This window comes from Pseudopipra pipra, chromosome 9, assembly GCF_036250125.1.
Source record: "Pseudopipra pipra isolate bDixPip1 chromosome 9, bDixPip1.hap1, whole genome shotgun sequence".
In the NCBI taxonomy this organism is placed as follows: domain Eukaryota; kingdom Metazoa; phylum Chordata; class Aves; order Passeriformes; family Pipridae; genus Pseudopipra; species Pseudopipra pipra.
In genome coordinates this window covers 19,701,679-19,720,209 of record NC_087557.1, presented here as the reverse complement: position 1 = coordinate 19,720,209, position 18,531 = coordinate 19,701,679, and the positions used below count along the sequence as shown (strand labels likewise).

The following is an 18,531-nucleotide window of genomic DNA, read 5'->3' as shown; positions in this document are numbered from 1 at the left end:
ACCTGAAGGCACTTGATGACCAGAGGTGTCAGGTTCAGGGTAAACAGATGATTATGGCAAAAACCAAAAATGTCTGCACTAAATACTAGGGATGAAAATCCCAAATTGTTTGTTAGACAATTTAAGGTGAATCCTATTAACTGACAGAGTCTTAACCAATATGACACAAAGTAAGGTGAGTGTTTAATTGTCATGGGATGGACAGAAAGACATGAAGATTGCAGAGAGACAAGGGAAGATGATAGTCAGGATGTGAGTATGCCCTGGTTTCCTGGATACATTTAACCTTTTTCTAATACAAATTAATTTATTTACAGGAAAAGCCCTAAAACCCTTTACCTAGTTAATTCTGCAATACTTAATTTTTACAACCTTTTATTATAATGTTGTATAAACACTGAGGTAACTCAGGAAAAGTATCTTTAGTGTATTTTCCATGTTAGTGTCAACTTCTGATTGTTGTACAAGCCTTGACTTTGCAGCATATCCTAGATAAAAAAGCTGGAATGACAAATGCTCTTAAGACTTTTTCCTTTTCGAAAGCATTGCATCATAATAAATAATTTCAAAGTCTAAACCAAGATATAGCTACATTAAAAAAATAACAGTGATCTTACCTTGCAAGGGCAGCCCCATCCTATTACAGAATGCAATTTTTTAAGGTTTGCTGAATTTCAGCCTGCAAATGAAAGTTTATTTTTCCACACCTGACCCAGGAATTATCTTTTTCATTCAACTTCAGGATCAGGAGTGTTTCCAAGGAAACAAAATGCCATTATATACAACAAAATAAAATGTGAGGAAGACCCAGCTGTCTTCCATCATAGCATAAAGCGTGGGAGATTCTTTGTGGCAGCTGAACAGAAAGATGCTGAATGAAAAACACTCCTCTGGCACAGGGAGAGGGAGCAGGGGGTGGGGTTTTTTTGAGATTTACTTGAGCACCACTTGCCACCCTCCTGAACTCACCACTTGCTGCAGTAACTCATGTCCTGGAGTAGGACTGCTGTAAATTAAAGTTTCACTCTTTCATGCTTATTTGGATTTGTTCCCCCTTTTTCACTGTGTAAATATTTTCAATGCCTCTTCCTGTAGATGTCTTGCAAAGCCACTCCCTCCTCCCTTAATATTTTCCATTATGAGAGTCCCTGACTCTTATAATGCTTCCACAGCCTTGTCAACACCCTTGGGCTTTAAATATCCCTTAAAAGGTCAGAGTTGGAGTTTTTCTTTAGGCAGGTGCTTCTGTGTTACATCCCGTGACACAACTAGTTCAGGATTATTCATGTTCCAAGGAAATGGTCAGAGATGGACACACTTAACACTCCCAAAATCTGTGAAGCTGTTGGAATAAAAGCCTGAGAGAAGGAGGGAAAATCAGCAGAACTGTACCTTCCCAACACACCCCTTGGCCACAGCACTTCAAACAACCTGAAATAAGTATCAAGGACAACAAAGACCCCACCTAAGCCATCACTGCTGCTGCAGGAAGGTGGGCACTTCATGTATAAACCTTCTACTTTTATATATATATATATATAAAGAGTATGTTTATCAAATTCACTTTTTGTGTGTATTCACATATATAGATGCATATGTAGGTATTTATATAGAGAGAATAAGCTTGTGTTCAATCACATACCACCTCTTCCAAGGGACTTTGTTCAACACAGAGAAGAAAAATATAAAGGACCAGATTTAGGCGTTGAGTACTCAGCTCCAAAATCACTGCTGTAAAACACGTTTTCTTTACATTAATAACAATGCAAAGAATGCTTTCTATGTACACTTTTAACTGTGATATCATTTTATGTTCTTTTTTCCCCATGAAATTAGGTTTTAAATTAAAAAAGGGACACAAAAAGCAGTTTAGTTGCATGGACACTGCTAATTCCAAGTGATGAGGAGATGTTTGTACTTCCCAGCTGGTGGAAATGACCATGTACACACAGAAATCAAGCTGGAACTCCACCTCACAGTACTGGAGGAGGTGAAGTGGTACCAACATGTGCCTCCATCCAGCCTTCTGCTGGCTACAGATGGAATTATTTTTCTTTGCAGCAAAGTTACCAAAGAAAAAGGATTGGGATAATAAAAAAATCACCACTTGGTTAATAAGTGTTGCCGTAAGACTTACCTTTCTCTGAACCTTTTCCCCAGGGATGGTGAGCTCTGAAGTCCAATGCACAGGGAATTAAAGTGTAAACATTCACATATTTAATAGTACCATCAAAATAACCATCATCACTACATTAAAAACTTCCAAAATGCATTTGCGTATGGTCCTAATATAAATTAAATATAGGAACTAAAAGTAAATAAATTTAACATTAGGTAATGCTATAAATAAAGGTAAATGCGTTTAGTGTACCTTTGAGTCATAAAAATGCCTTAAAAAACAGGTAAGTTTACAGCTCATCACCAATACTCTGGATACCACTGCCATGATTTTTTTTTTCCAAACATTGTTAAGTCTACATTTGACAATTCATAATGATTTTTGGCCACTGAACACTTTGATGGAGGAAGAGGTGTGAGGGATGTCCAGGATGAAGTCCAAGTTTTATTTCACAATAAAACTTCTTTGATTCCCAGCGCTGATAACAAGGCTCTTTTTCTTTTCAAAACCTTAATTTTTAAGTGCTTTTTTTTTTATTTTGGTTTTTAACTCGTTTAGATTTCCATTTTGCGAAGGCTCATCCTGCTGAAGGAGTCTCTGAGGGAGAGAAAATACAATGATGAGCTCAGATTTTCCACGGTGAAATAAGCCTCATCAGATGAATGACTCTGTACTTGACTTCCAGTATTTTCTACAAAAATTAACTCCACTGGCATGAACTCATTGCTTTTCCAGTGAATTGTGTTTGGGTTTGGATGTGGTACCATCCAACCACCCAGAAAACTGACAGAAGGTTTAATTCATGTGTACACAAGGGAAGCAGCACAAACCACCTGCCCTATTGAAATCTTATTTAAGTCTTTCAAATACAGATATAAGTGCAATTTTTCAGGAATATGTGGCGTTAGACTAGATGATCTTTGTGGGTCCTTTCCAACTCATGATATTCTGTAATTCTCAGGATATTCTATATCACACCTGTATTAGGTTCCCTGCACAGGCTGAATTTCACAAGATTAGATAATAATTACCAAGCCAAAAGTGCTTCTAAGTTCCCAGCTGGGTAGGGAGGGAAGCACTGGTATTCCCACCATTCCCAGCCAGTGAAAACTGCCTCCAGAGGGCAGCTGAGATACTAGTGCATGATCTGGGGAGAGATTAAAACATCCCAAACCTGGACAGGGAGCGAAGGCCACCTTTTTGATATGGGCTTTGACCTGCTTTATCCATGACCTGCCTCATCCTCTGATCTGCCCAGGGAGGTTGTGGATTCCCCATCCCTGGAAGTGTTCAAGGCCAGGTTGGATGGAGCTTGGAGGAATCTGGAATAGTGGAAGGTGTCCCTGCCCATGGCAGGGGGTGGAACTGGATGAGCTTTAAGGTTCCTTCCAACCCAAACCCCTCTATGATCCTCTGATTCCCCGTGGAGGTTTTATGTTCTGTCTCACTGCAGACAAACAAAAAGCCCAGATTTCACCTTCCTGGCCTTCCAGCATGGAAGACACCAATTATTTTTCCACCCTGCCTGCCCCTGGAGTGCCTCATCCCAGTTTCACTAGGAATAAACCAGTGTCAAAGTCCTGCCACAGTGAGGATGGTTTTGCATCTAAGAAGAATGGGATGTGGGATGGAAACAAAAAAAAAGAATTGTCACAGCCAAAGAACAAAAGGAACATTGCAAACACCACCTGCCACAGCTGCTGGGATGTGCTCTAAGGCAGGACAGGAGGGACAGGGATGGACTCAACCAAAAGAGCTACAACTGAAACCAAACAGATGCTGCAGGTTCACTGGGAATATCAGACACCCCAATCCCTGGTTTTCCACTCTCCTTATCCCTGCTGAGAGAGGAAAATCAAACACCCACCTGTGGCACGTGACTGGCAGCACTGCCTTGTACAGTTGGGGGATCTTCCTGTTTATGAGGGGCTGCAGGGCCTCCTTTAGCCGGTGGTAATTCCGCTCCAGCTCCCGCTGATATTCCTTCTGGTCTGGCCCGATCAGGCTCTTGTTCTTGCGCAGAGCGTCTTCACACCTGGGAAACAAACCCTGTGAAACCTGGGCATGGCTAAAAGGACCTGGTTGCTGCTGATTTGTTAATCTAATAGTACAAAAAAATCCATTCTGTTCCTCTGGGATGACATAAAATCCTTTTCTATCTTGGCTTTTGGGTGACATACACAGCTAAACCTCCTGGTGTCCGTGGGGGAAGGAGAGGGTGTCATATTTCCAATTTCCATTTCACTTCCAGAGTGACAACTCCTTTTTTATTGTAATTTACTCTCTAGTTATGTTTATCCTCTCTGAGGAGAAACGAAAAGCTGATCTTCACAAAGCCACTTCCAGTTCCAGAGGATTTAAAGATGGATACAATCAGGGAATATTAATAAGTAGCAGACTGGGATGTTCATCAGGAACTCCTCTGCTTGCTTGTAATTTAATTAAAGGGTATGAAAGGAACTGTATCAGCAATGCCATTTATTCTGCATTGCCACTGGATCTATTTGCTCAGAACATTTTTATTCCATTTTTTTTTTTTTAAATTTCTGGGTGCTTGTAAAAATGCTGTACTGAGTCTGCAGTTTGCAGGTGGTTTGGGAAGCACATTCCTTACCTTTTTGTGAAGTCTTTGAAACAGAGCCGGAGTTTGTTGTGATGTCTGAAGAGCTTTGGATCGTTGGGTATTTCAGACAAGAAAACTTGTGCAACTTCTAATGGTCCCTGTAGGAGCAGAAGTAAAAAAGTGAGTTTCTCAGAACTGTCTGTTGTATCCAATCACAGGAGAAAGCTCATACACGTAGAAACATCCATAAAACACAACATTTCCTTACAGAAAAGCATCTTGAAGACCTGCAGCTGGTAAATCTGGCATAAACCACCAAACATCACGACAACTGAATCTCTTTTAGGCCTTTTTAGTTCTAAATAAAACCCTGCTTTTGGAAAACAGTGTGAGAAACTGCACAGATTCTACACTTGTTTTCCTTTATAAGGACTCCTGACAAAGTTTGCTCAACTCACAACTAAGGCAAAGTTTAAACAATACAGATGGAACCCTGGAAGTGTTTGCCAGCACTGCAAACTCAACCCAGAACTCGGAATTCCAGCTGGTTTTTTTCCAGTTTGTGCATTGTGCTTTACTCATATTCCCTCAGTTTTTCCTCAGTTTTTCTCTGCTCACTCATTAGTTTTGCTTTCCATTTTGTTTGGAACCCACAACAGGACACAAAACTGCTTTCACCCACCAGAGGCTGGCTAACCAAAGGGAAAGCAATAAAACAGGGAGGAGGAGAAGCAGGCAAAAATAAATGTAAGTGCAAGGACGGAGCAGATAACTGAGTGAAAGATGTCTCTTTCCAGCCATTTTCAGCATTTTCAGGACTTCTACTCACATGGCAAAATCACTGAGACCAGCTGTTCTAGACCTACCAGTGACCTTAAACACATCCCATAGAGTGAATGGGGAAAAAATTCCAAGGTAATTCAGAAATAAGGCACATGCAAGGCACAGAGTGATATGGACCATCCCAGAGTGTCCAGCTTGAACAGCGATCCTCACCTGATTCACTGTGGTACCTACTGATCCCTGCAGCACCATCTGCAGCATCTTTGGATCTGCAGGGTCTTGGTGGGTGGCAAAAGCCAATTCCTGTGTTTTCTTCTGCATGTCCTCAATGGCAACTTCAATGGGCGTCAAAATGATCTGAGGAAGTGGCCAGAACAGAAGATGTGGGTTATGGCTGAGATTGGCAACCAGGCACAGACCTTCAGAAACACCCAGGGCACGGTGAGGCAGCACAACAAGTGGGGGAGGACACCGACAGGACTGACAGTCAGAGCAGATGCAATGCAGAAACAGATCATCTCAGTCTTGGTTTAGCAACATCAAGACCGAGTTTGATTTTTAAATGTGTTGCTGGGTACTCAAGAGCTCTCTGAGACTCTTCTAAGTGGCACTCACGTCCCTTTGGGTCACTGCAGCCAGCAGTTACAGCATTGCCAGTCCCCAGGTATCGTTCATTGTGTCCCAGTGATCACATCTGATCCTGTCCACCCTTGGAAAATTAACTAAGCCATGGAAAAATCTCTCTACAAAGTATCAGGGCCCCACTGGCTTAGGGCTGTTGGGGTCATGCAGGTGAGCTGCAACACAGAGCAAAGGACACGCTGATCAAGCAGAACGGAAGGGAGCATCCTGCATTATCACAGAATCATGGAATGGTTTTCCCACGTAAAGGGAACTTAAAGCCCATCTCATTCCACCCCCTGCCATGGACAGGGACACCTTCCACTAGACCATGTTGGTCCCAGCCCTGTCCAACCTGGCCTAAAAAGCTCATCAAGGGCCCCTGCACGAACCAGCTGCTGTGGGCTAGGGGTGGCAGGGCAGATACATCACTAAATCAGTCTGGGCTTAGTTTAGGTTGAACAGGAGCAGGGAGAAGTTCCTTCTTATAAGCTCGAGATGAAGGCGTCTCCCGCACCGCACAGCCTGGTGCAGCACTCCCCTTCAAACACCAGAATTCCCCAATGGCACCAGCCTCACCTCCTCCTTGTGGATGACGTTGATCCTGGTTTTGATGTAGGGGAAGGCGTGGGACGTGGTGAGGATGGTCTTGCGCTTGAACTGCTCGTGCAGGTCGCCGTGGGCGCGGCCGTCCAGCGTGAAGGGGGTGCAGTACATGAAGCGCCGCAGGTTGTAGTTCTTGTCGAAGTACGTGATCCTGTCCTTCATCTCGTACGTGTCGAAGTAGGGCTCCACGTAGGTGATCTGGATGTAGGCCTGAGGGAGGAGCATGGCTCAGGGCAGGCACACAGCACAGCTGCACTCTGTGTTTAGCACTGCAATACCCCAGCTGGATCTCTGTCCTCCCAAAGCCACCATGGGAAAAAACAGGACTAGTTTTTTTTGCCTTTACTCAGGAAAATCACACTCACACTGACATGACCAGGGGTGCTGGGAGCTGCCCAGCATTTTGTGGACTGGATAAAGCACAGCTCAATGCCCTTCTCCTCTTATGCCCTTCACATCATAGAATCTTAGATGGGTTTGGGTAGGGAGGGACCTTAAAGCTCATCTTCCTCTATCCCCCTGCCATGGGCAAGGACACCTTCCACTAGACCGGGTTGCTCCAACCTGGCCTTGAACACTTCCAGGGATGGAGCAGCCACAGCTTTTCTAGGCAACCTGTGCCAGGGTCTCACCACCCTCACTGGGAAGAATTTCTTCCTGATCTCTAAACCTTTCCTTGCAGGTAACACCCTGTCCTGAGCCACAGTCCTGCTTCCCAGGCATGCTCCTGTTCTTTCAGCTACACTTAAAGGACATGGCACAAGGATGACAAAATGCTGCAGCTGCACAAAAGCCAGAGGTCAGCGAATGGCAAAGTCCCTCCTTCCCTCCACTCAGCAGAGACAGAGAAAGGCAAACACAGCCCAGGCCTCTGCTGGCCTTTCAATCTCCTCCCTTCCTACCAACCACTATCAGGGCAGGGAAAGGAATGGCTAATTGTGCATCCCTCTGCTGGAATTATTTTCCCAAACTTTTATCCCAAGCATACACTAAATATGTGGATTTTGTGGCCTACTTGGTGAAACTGAGGGCAGGATTTGTCCCACTTCGTTTGCACACATTCAGGACCTGTTCAACTTCTAAACCTACGCTTTGTGTTCTTACCTTGTTAGGATCAAGTTTACATTTGTCCACAGGGTTTGAGTCTTTAATCACTTCCAGCACATCTTCCCCAAACCGTTCTCCATAAAATCCCTACGACCAAGAGCAAATGAATTGAAATCAAACATCAAATGCATCCCTGAGCGATGGGGGTTGGAGGGACAAAGGCACATTCAGGGGAGGGGAAGCTCCACATGCCTCCGACAGAAGCTGTGCCGGGGCTGAATGTGATCTGCTGAAACTGGGAGAATTCCATCAGTCACATTCCAGGGGCCACGGGGAAAAACAAGCCCTGGAAGGCAGAAGAACTCGGGAGCCTTCCAATGGTGCCTGGTTCTGAACAAGGCATTTGGGTTTGTTGTGTGTCTGTGAGCTCAACGGGACACGGGTCAGTTCGGGGAATCCCGGAGCGTGGCATAGCTGGGCTGGGTGAAAGGCCAGGCTCTGAACTCAGCTTTGTGAGCTTAAACCTCACCAACGCTGCTGCCTTCAGCACAACGTGACAGAGCTCAACTGCTGGGAGCAACAACATGACATAGGATTTGTTCCAGCAAATAAACCAGGCCAGGTCTGCCTTCTGGGTCCAGAGGAATGAGGAATGAGGACAAGGAACATGGCACAGCTTGGAGCCAGGCTGCTCAACACCCTTCCTCTCCCACTGGGGATGGCCTCGCACATGCACACAGGAGGGAACAGTCATGGGAACAGGCTCTGACCCATGTCAGTGTCTGAGCAAAGGTTAGTTGGCACAAAACCAGGCCAGACCAAACATGAGATGATCCCTGGGTGGTACCTGCAGCTGCACCCAAGCCACAGTCAGATTAACCAGAGTAGCCTTTGTGTGCCACGGCTGAAACAGACCTGTGATATCCCACCTCAGGGGCTTGGAAATTCAGACACCTTAGAGGATTCAATCTCCACAAGCAGAGAAACATGATGTGAAGGCAACAAAATGACAGAAAATGCTATATATTCTGAAAGTCAGATCACAAAAGGCATCTCAGCCTCTTTCCAAGCCTATTTCATCCCATTCATACTGACTTGCTGAACATATGCAAACATATGATAACATGATGCACTACAAAGTCTGGGAGGATCATATTGGGTCTGCAGCTCTTGTGCAGGAATTCCTGTGGAATTCTTCTCACTTTACTCCTCCTGCAGAGGTGGCACCGGCAGGAGGACAGGGGACACCAGACCCATCTCTGGGTCATTGCACAGGGCCATGCAAACTGCTTTGCCAAGGGACTGCTCCTATTAAACAGCTGATGGAAACCAGTTAAACTGCCAGTTAAATCATCTCACCTCAAGCCGATGGGAAATTTCAGCCAACTTGGTTATTGCGGGTTCCTTGTAAACAAACTCTTGCTCATCCAGGTCTCCAAACTTAGTTCCATAAAAACCAACTCGGAAGTAGGTGCCAAACATCCTCTTTCCATCCTAGACATGAAGAAACAAGAGGTTATTTCAGGGTGGAGACACACACACCCTCAAGCACAGCTGCAGGCAGGCTCCTGAATTTATGCCAAATAAAAAAGAAATTAAAAAAAAACAAGGGAAAAAATTAGAAAGAAAGAAGGGAAAGAAAAAACACACCTGAAAATCAGCATGGATGCACTTAGCAGCAAACACCGCAATGAAATTATAAACTAACATGGAATTACATGGATCAGTTATGACCATTAGCCCAACCCTGCAATGACTTCTCCCAGCCCAGGAGGAGCCTGGAGGTGTCCCCATAGAATCATGGCCCTTAAAGCTTATCCAGTTCCACTCCCTGCCGTGGACAAGGACACCTTCCACTATCCCAGGTTGCTCCAAGCCCCATCCAACCTGCCCTTGAACACTTCCAGGGATGGGGCAGCCACAGCTTCTCTGGGCAACCTGGGCCAAGGTCTCACCCCCCTCACAGGGAATAATTTCTTCCCAATATCCCATCTAAACCTAATCTCTTTCAGTTCAAGAAGTGTCAGATGTCTCTGCGGAGCAGCCAAAGGCAGGTCCCTTTGTTGGGGTGATTATTCCAGGCTCTCCAAACCCTGTGGAGACACCCTGAGCCTGTAGGCACAGGAAAGCCTAGCTGGTGCCATCCTGCCAGGGAGGACACTGCACACAGACCCGCTGGAAAACATCCAGTACCAATTACCCCCATAATCCACTCTCCAGTAATTGCAGGATTGGGCTGAAGCCAATGTCCAGTTCACTCACACACACACACACAAAAGTGCTTTTTAACCAGCATTTCAACTGGGAGGTGTTACACTCTCCTCTAGTAACTACTGTCTAGGAGAGAGGGCCAAAGTCACTCCTGGTGAAAGCAGATGCAATCCCGTGTCATGTACCTGCTTCCACGTGAGCCAGTGGTGAATTTGGCCCTGAAACGCAACAGAAGTAGAGAAACAAGAAAGATTTTTGCTGGAAAGAAAATCTGATTAGGAGAGAGAGAGAGAAAAGAAAAATGCTTTAAAATTAAATACACCTTTGCTTTTGTTAAAAAAACTGAGTGCATGCACAAACCAGGAATGCCTTTCAGCAAGAAACTCTAAAATGTTCACCTTTACTCTCGTGAGAAAGTGTGATGCAGTTTAGAATGCTCAGTGTTCCTGATCTGGGAGAGATTTGGGCTTTAAACAGCCCTTACAGGTGTCCTGGCTGCTGGGTACTGTTTGATTTGAGTATTTTGCTATGGCAGAACTGATCTCTTGTGGTGATGGTGAATATGATCTATGGAAGGCAGAGAGGATAGATAAGCCAAACTAAAATAAAAAAAGCCTCAGGTAAACTCCAGACTGGAAAAAGCACTGTCATGGCAAGCCACTGACTTCTCCTGGGCTGGAGGAAACTCTGGAGCAGACTCTGGAACACCATGCTGTAGGTGCCTGAGGTCCAAAAACTTCCACTTCAGAGCTGGGCATTAGTGAGCTCTGCCCTCCTGAAGCCACTTGGGATAAACAGCAGCCCTCATCCCAAAAAAACACCACCTGGCTCTGCCCAGGCTCCCTGGACCCCTGCTCTAGCCCATCTCTCCTGCAGAGAGGGGCTCTTATCCAGCCCCACCTGCCAATGCAGACTGCAGGGTTTCATACACACCCCAGGATCCCAGGAGCACCTCCCAGGGTGTGAACTCCTGCTGCAAAGCTGTTGCTGTTTTATTGGAAGTGGCAGCTGGCAACATCTAGTTGCTATTTCCCTGGACTCCCCGCCTTTGTCCAGCGTCCATCCCTCTGGACCCACGAGCAGCCTACTGAACCCTTTTTACTCATCAGTGTCTTTTCAAAGCCACAGTTTTGGATAATTTTATCCACACTTAAATTCCTCAACGCCCAGCATTTCCAGCTTCCTGGACTATCTATTTTCTTCCATCTCAATGTTGCAGGCAGAGGGCTGTGATTCCAGGGCTCCTTTGTCAAAGTAATTCCCAAGGTAGCACCTGCTGGAAGGTGTCCCTGCTCATGGCAGGAGGTTGAAACTAAATGGTTTTAAAGGTTCTTTCCATCCCAAACCATGCCATGATTCCATGTCTGCCTGAGGGGAACTGCCATATGAAACAGCTCCCCAAACCTTACACAAGGCTTGGATGTGCTCCTCATGGAAGTTGGGGGGGATCCTGCCCCAAACCATGGGCATAGGGTGATGGAGGACACACTGCTCTTCTAATTCATGAGCTTTTTCCTACTTGGAAAGTGCTTATCATGGAATGAAGCATCTGCAGAACCTGGTCCCTACAAGTATCTGCCACGCGGACACCTGCCCAGGCATCTCCTTGTTCCAGGCAGCTGCACTGGCTTTTCCTGGTAAATCCAGGTGCTCAACTCAGTTATGAGGATCCCAGGGAGAAGAACCAGCAGTGAAGAGCACTGTTACCCCCTGATGTGACTCATGTCACAGGAATCTGTGCCTGCAAACAAATTCCTTTGGGGAGCAAACACATACAGACCACTCCATACCTCCCATGGACACTCAGAAGCTGCCAGTTCCCTGAGATCAGGAGAGCTCAGTTCCATCCTGGCACTGGGAATAGGGGATGGCTCTGCACTGGGATCTTTGATACTTATCCAATACCAAAGTCTTTCCAGCCACAGCAGTGAAAACTAAACAAATAACAATACTCCCTGGCTTTGCTTCTGACAAGAGCTAAAAATGCAGATATGAGGGAGGAATTATTAAAAGCATTGTATCTCCTATTATTTTATCAAAAATAATAGGACTTTGGGAGGAGAGGAGAATGAAGGTGAACACTGAATAGCCATCACACAACTGGCAGAGCAGATAACAGCCACCATGACTTATGAAGGTTCATGATTTGTTATTATGCATGGTAAATACCTTTCCAAATTGCTGGGAATAAAGTTTTAGGGTTATCTCTTGCACAAACACAAAAAGCTTTGCCAACAAGATTTAAAAAAACATCAGATGCAACAATGATCATCTGCTTTCTTCACTGAGACCAAGACTGCAGCAGCTGCCTGAAGGGTGTAGGAATAAAAGTAACTCCTTCAAAATGCAGAATCCAATCATCTTTACCAAACTCAGCAGTTATTTCCTTCCTCAATTTTAAGTCAAGGTCCTCTGCAGTGTTGCCAACTACTACGAGTCTTCCAATATTGGCTTTTTTGAAATTATTAGCTCCTGTTATTCAATGGTAACCTCCCCCTGCATGCCTTTAAAAGCACTTCTAAATTCTCATGAAAAGACTTTTCCTAACTTTTCTAACTGGAAAGTATTAATTGAAAATTATAAGTATAAATAATGAAAAGAATTAATTCAACATTTACTCAATGAACAAACACACAAACCCCACCACTTGCTGTGTTTAAGGAGAGCTCAGAAATGCTTTGGTGACAGACTTGGGATATTTTAATTCCTGCAGTTGGCAACACTACTGTCCTTGTGACAGGAGGGGGTCCTGCTGTTGGCATAGCTCTTTGGTAAAATGAAATTGGGGTTTCCACAGTGTAAAACAAAAAACAAAAAGGGGGGGAGGGAAGAGAAAGGGGAAAAAAATTCCACAAGTAGGAACTTACCACAACAGACAATAGTAAGAGTGGGGAGGAGGGTCAGCAACCAGGGCAATAGAGGAGAAAACAGAAAGTATTTAATTAGGGAAATTCCAAAAAACAAACAAGCAGCAAATTGGCAGCAAATAAATTTTAAAATAAAAAAAAAATAAAAGGGCGAGCATCAATTAAAATATTTAAAATAAGGAAAAAGGGCAAAACATGCAACAAACCTGAAAGCTACAAAGCACAAAGGTCAGAAAAAGTGTGGCAATGAAGGAGCACGATGACAGAGAAGAACTGAAACCACAGGTGTCTTTTACCATGCAGTAAAACATGACCAAGTGATGTTAGAATCATAACCAATGGCAGGAGTTTCTCCAGGGGTCGATTTAGGGGCAGACTAATAAAATAGATGCTCACAGGCCTCCACTTTTATAGGCTATTGAACATATTTCCATCATTTACACACCTACAACAGGTACTCTGGGCTGCTGTGCTGCCTCGTCTGCTGGGACCTTTCATGGGAATAAGGAAATGATTTACAGGGCCAGCCCTTAAGTGTCAGGGTTTATTTTTAATTTCATTTTTTCTAGGCTGGAATTAAAGCTGACATTCAGACATCATCAGCCCAAATTATTTATGTCCCACATCAAAGACCTGTGGTCTCAGCCCCAGTTCACTCAGTGTGGGCTTTAATGCTCTCCTGTGGTGCAAACCTGGAGTGAGATGGCCTAAAATGAGTTGCCTGATTCACAGAAAAGCAGAGCTAAACTGGAAAGATGAAGCCTAAGCAAATATCATCATATTCACAGAACATTTTAAATGCCTTCTGAGATTTCTCCATGATCATGTACCCACTGTGTCACTGGGGCTGGAGTCAAACTGGCTCTGCAGATGAAACCAACTGCTTTGTCTATTTCTAACCCAAAAATGTGGTTCTCGTGGTGTATTGTCATTGAAATGTGAGCAAACAGCCTCTGCAAAAATGAAGGCAGCAAAACTGACCCCAGTTAACACAACTGAGCTATTTGGCTGCTAGATAAACCACCACATAAACTGATTAGTCTCAGGTGAACAGAACAAAGCAGTTTCTCCTCTGAGAAAAGATCTGCACCTGCAGGAAACCAGGTTTGTGTCTTGGTACCTCTGAGCATTATTGCTTAAATCGACCCCTGTGGGTGGGGTGAAAACATGGTATGGAGGGATGATATTCTGTGTCAATGCTGATGGAAAGAAATATAAACAAATTATAAAAACAAACTAGTGATGATACAGTGGCTCATTCACCAAAGAACCTCATTAGTGGAATACGTCAGCATCCATGCACTACCTACAGCTGCTTATGAAGAATTTCCTACTACAACCACAGTTTATTGGTATTTCTTTGGTTAATGAATTGTTTTAACAGCAGACAGCAACAGAAATACCCACAACTAGCACATGTGGGCAAGCGTTGGCGTGAGTCATCTGGAGAATCTATTAGTGTTCTTTACTAACTAAAATGGAGTTACCTACCTCCCAGCCAGTACTCTGTGTAATGAAAAGTAAAAAGGGCATGTCACAGAAACCAAAAAAAAAGAATTTCAAAGGCCAAAACACGACCATCAAAGTAAGCACTATAAACCTGCAATGATTCCAATTATTATAAGTCATGCATCCAAAGAAGGACACCCAGTCTCTCACCAAATGCCCCTAAGTTGGCGGGTTTTGCACCATCCCAGTTTAGAAAGGTTCCTTCAGTATTTATCTACCATACGAATAGACAAATAAAACCCCCAGGCTAAAGGCAAGACATGCAAAACATAGTTCAAAATAACTCTGAAAGGATAAACTGACAGATGACTGGAATTTTTAACTCTTGGATAGTTCTGAAGTTACAAAACTTGATTTGTGATGTTCTCTCATGTTAAATGTCCAGAGAGAAAAAATCCTGTCAGTGATCCTTGTATTTACTGTGGATCACCATCTGACAATTCCTGTGGAATCTGATTACAATGGTTTTTCATTTTACCCGCACTGAGCATTTGAGGTTTCCTCACAATTCATCCTGCAACTGAAAATTCAAACCATTACCTGGTGAACAATCTTGCTGAAAGCTTCCTGCAGTTTACCATGAATAGTAGATAACTTCTTGGCATCTCTGTTGGCTTCATGAATAGGAATAAGGACTTTGTAAACCTCATTAACTGCTTCATACATGCCAGCCTACAAAAATAAGGTCCATCAGATTGCTCCATCAATTCAACAGCCAGACTAATTCATACTACCAGCATTTAAATGATAAAACTGCAAAACGAAAAGGTGGCTTAGACACCACTGTGGTGTAATCAGCATCTTTTCTTAAAATATACCCAGATATGAATGGAATAAAATCCTAAGTTACCCTTGAAACCAAGAGCCTACTGCATTACACACTGCTACTATTAAATAGGATTATTAACATAACCAATCCTGGGATATTTTGGATGGATATAGGCACAAGAGCATAACAAGCTACATAGGATCCTAACCAAATCTATGGGAATTAAATCTGGAAGCTTAAGTGCACACTACAGCTCATTCTGTTCAGAGCATCTTCAACCTGTGTGACTTCTGCATCCACTTGTGCTGCTCCATTAGATGGGCTTTGGGAAGTTTCCTTAGGATCTCTCTCAGGGAGAGAATCCAGCCCATAGCAGACAATGCATTGAGTGGCTTAGCCAGACCACAGCAGGAATTCCAGGTCTTTGCCCTGGAGTTATTGCTGCTTGTACTTAAGCGCACTGAATGACACTCCATATTGTGCAGTGGTAAATAATTCACTCACTTTCCTTGCTTTCTGGACACACTACTCCCATTCACACTGCTCACACAAGGTTCTCATCCCACTCTTTCTGAAGAGAGGGAAAACGACTATGGCCTTTCTTCCTATTGTGAATTTCCAAACGTGCTGAGAGAAGGGAAGGACACTGGGAAAACACCGAGGCCTCCCGGTCCTAGATCCCATCCTTTGCACAGAGAGCAAACCAGGCTGTCTTAAACAACTAAAACTCCTAATGCTCCATGCATATTAAGCATTTACAATAGAATTAAATACTCAGAGAGAAAACATTTCCTTCATAATGCCCAGCAGTGTGAGCTTGTTGAAGAAGAGAGGTAAAGAAATTAAAGTCTTCTACCATGGAGAAAGATGCTGCAGCCTGTTCCAGCAATCCCACCAGACCAGCTTCTGTAAAATACTTCCCAGAACAGATTCCTTCTTCATCTGGTGATACAACATCATCGGAAACTGCCGACTCTTCCAAAACATTGGAAGATATGTTCTGAGGAGATATAATAGATAAAATACTTTTACTCAGTTTAAACAGCTTTCAATTTTTTGAAAGCCAGCTGATTTTTAGTCAAATCCTAGAATTTTTATAGACACAGCTTTCCATTTTTATAGAGAATATACATAAAATATAGCTTTCTATTTTTATAGAGCAGCATATTATTCATGCAACAAAACTGAGTAAGCGCAGTTCATGTAGGTTGGCACAGGAACACCTGGCACATGGAGATACTTTGTACCTCAGCAGCAGGTGACAAACTCCAGAAACCCATTACAGAGGGTAATTCCCACCTGAAATGTAACACAGCCTACAGGGAGGTATTTTCTGTCTTCCAGCATGCTGAGATACTCAGCCACCAGGGCTGCGGAGTGGACCAGGCACTGGGCGGACTCGGCGTGGTTGCTCCTCTCGGAATGTTTCCCAGCCATGTTCTGCAGCCAGGTCAGGCGCAGGTCGGGGGAGTTCTGGTAGCCCTTTGCAATCCTGATGGAAAAGAAAACCTCTGTGATTTCATTTACTTCCCTTTGAGCCAGCATGGTACCTCAGCACATTTTTTTCACGCAGTACCTAAGTTACTTCTGCTAAAATACCAACCACCCTCAGTGCTTGGCTCTCTAGAAATACATGAGGTAAGAAGCTGTGTAGATGGAAGGTTACCCTAAACTGTAGATTTTTGAGCCAGTCAGTGGGGGGGGGGAGCAATTGGAGCCTGGATGATGCTGAAGCTCTTGACCAAAGCCCACATTTCACCTGGACACTGGTATTAAGCCAAAGATGTGGCACAATCAGAGCAGACCTGCCTGGCTGCTTATGACAAAACCTCTGCTGACTTCTGAGAAGCCTTCAGGGCCATTTGTGCAGACAACATCATGAAAGTTGGTGATTGGGATCTTATTATGGTTCTGAAACATCTTTTGCATATAGAAACCATCATATGTACCACCAAAAGGTCTCCTGTCCTGTTCCTCTCCTAGCAGGTCCTGGAAGATCCTCAAGATTTCCCTGATACAAGCAGGGAGAGTTGTCTTTACTCAGGTGGAGGATGAGATTGTCAGGGATTTCTGGGGACTGGAAACTATTTTTATCCAAGATAAGCTACTCAAATACCAACCAAAACCTATCAACACCACATTCAAACACAACAGACAGGTTTGTGAGCACTGAGACCCAAAACTGCTCCAAAAACAATTCCTGTAAGAGCTCAAATGTGCAACACCTGAGCCCAAACCCAAACAACAAGTAGCTGTGTTGTTTTCAGGTAAAATATGAATCATGGTGATCAGTTTAAAACAGGACTAAATTCAAAGTAAAATAATCGCTAATAAAATAAAAGTAATCAAAGCTCACAGCAACACCAACACTTCACACCGTGAACAAAGGAGGTGTAGGTACTAAGGCTTGTTCAAACAGCATGTGGAGCACTGACATCTACTGTCCCTACAGTGCAAACTCTACCTGTACATCAGGTCAATCAGCATTTCTGGATCTTCCTGGTGCTCCTTCATTTTAACTGTGTCCGAGAGGATCATATGGAGGTTGAACACTAGATCCTGGACCTGTAAAAAATACACTGTTTTATTAAGTGGCAATGGGAATTGAGGTACACACTGTTCTGTGAGGACCACATTTACTCTGAATCTGTGTGTTTGCATTTTGTCAGAATTAATCAAAAGACCTGGGCTTTACGTACTTATATGATTTAAAAAAACCAAACCCTTCCTCAGGGAATGCATGCAAATTCCAGTTCTAGATGGAGGCCTAAGCACAGCCTGTTAATAAACTATATGTTAACACCTCTTGTGGTATATGTCTTTTACCTGGTCAGGAAATGTTGTCTCCCTAAGTTCCAGATCTTCTTCAGCATATGTCAAAATAGTCTTCAGGGAACGTCGCAAAAATTCTTCATTGAAGTTCTGGGATGTCCCCACCAGGGATGAGAGAGACATGGTCACCTGCATTTTCACTCTGGCAAAATTCTGCAACAGAGATATTGTTATTATTGCAGCAACCTGGAGACATTGCAGCATCAGTGCTCTGGCCACGGTGCTCTCCTCCTGACAGAGGCCTGATACAGCAAACTCCAGTTTTGCAAAAAGGGCTGTTTCAGAGCATTGATTAAAATAAACCTCCGGTGCTGCCGACCTTCATAATCTGGTGACAGCATTATTTAGCTCCAGATAAAGGGTCTCCAGCAAAAGATTTCGTTTCCTCTCCTGCATGCTCTCCTCTCACACACACTGAAGAGGATGATGTTCAACTCCCTCTCCTGTTGCAGCCCTGATTCCAGGCAGTTGCTTTCGCTTTGGTCTATCCTAAAAACTGGAGTCATTGTTACCTTGCTGCTATCCATCCCCTCACAGTCCCTGGGCCCAGAACCAAGGTGTTCCCCCAGTTCTGCTACTCCCTGTGGGGGTCTGTAACCAAAGC

At 44.0% G+C, this 18,531-nt stretch overlaps 1 protein-coding gene across 14 annotated transcripts in view; it reads right to left on the bottom strand.

The window, feature by feature from the left end:
* Nucleotides 1-2,194: 2,194 nt before the first annotated feature.
* The window catches only part of DOCK7 (dedicator of cytokinesis 7), a 95,985-nt gene continuing 79,648 nt past the window's right edge, over nt 2,195-18,531 (bottom strand). For 8 of the 14 annotated variants that reach the window (XM_064665001.1, XM_064665004.1, XM_064665006.1 and 5 more), the window contains 13 exons: nt 17,922-18,080; nt 17,560-17,660; nt 16,395-16,587; nt 15,952-16,095; nt 14,867-14,998; nt 14,309-14,323; nt 9,099-9,224; nt 7,797-7,886; nt 6,666-6,902; nt 5,679-5,822; nt 4,734-4,840; nt 3,987-4,154; nt 2,195-2,716 (listed from right to left, as the gene is read on the bottom strand). In XM_064665001.1, the coding sequence (XP_064521071.1) occupies nt 2,674-2,716; nt 3,987-4,154; nt 4,734-4,840; nt 5,679-5,822; nt 6,666-6,902; nt 7,797-7,886; nt 9,099-9,224; nt 14,309-14,323; nt 14,867-14,998; nt 15,952-16,095; nt 16,395-16,587; nt 17,560-17,660; nt 17,922-18,080 (1,659 nt within the window). In that variant the 3' untranslated portion in view covers nt 2,195-2,673. Of the gene's footprint in view, nt 2,717-3,986; nt 4,155-4,733; nt 4,841-5,678; nt 5,823-6,665; nt 6,903-7,796; nt 7,887-9,098; nt 9,234-10,157; nt 12,813-14,308; nt 14,324-14,866; nt 14,999-15,951; nt 16,096-16,394; nt 16,588-17,559; nt 17,661-17,921; nt 18,081-18,531 lie in introns of those variants that run through there. The other 6 variants (XM_064665002.1, XM_064665005.1, XM_064665011.1 and 3 more) reach the window with 3 other exon arrangements.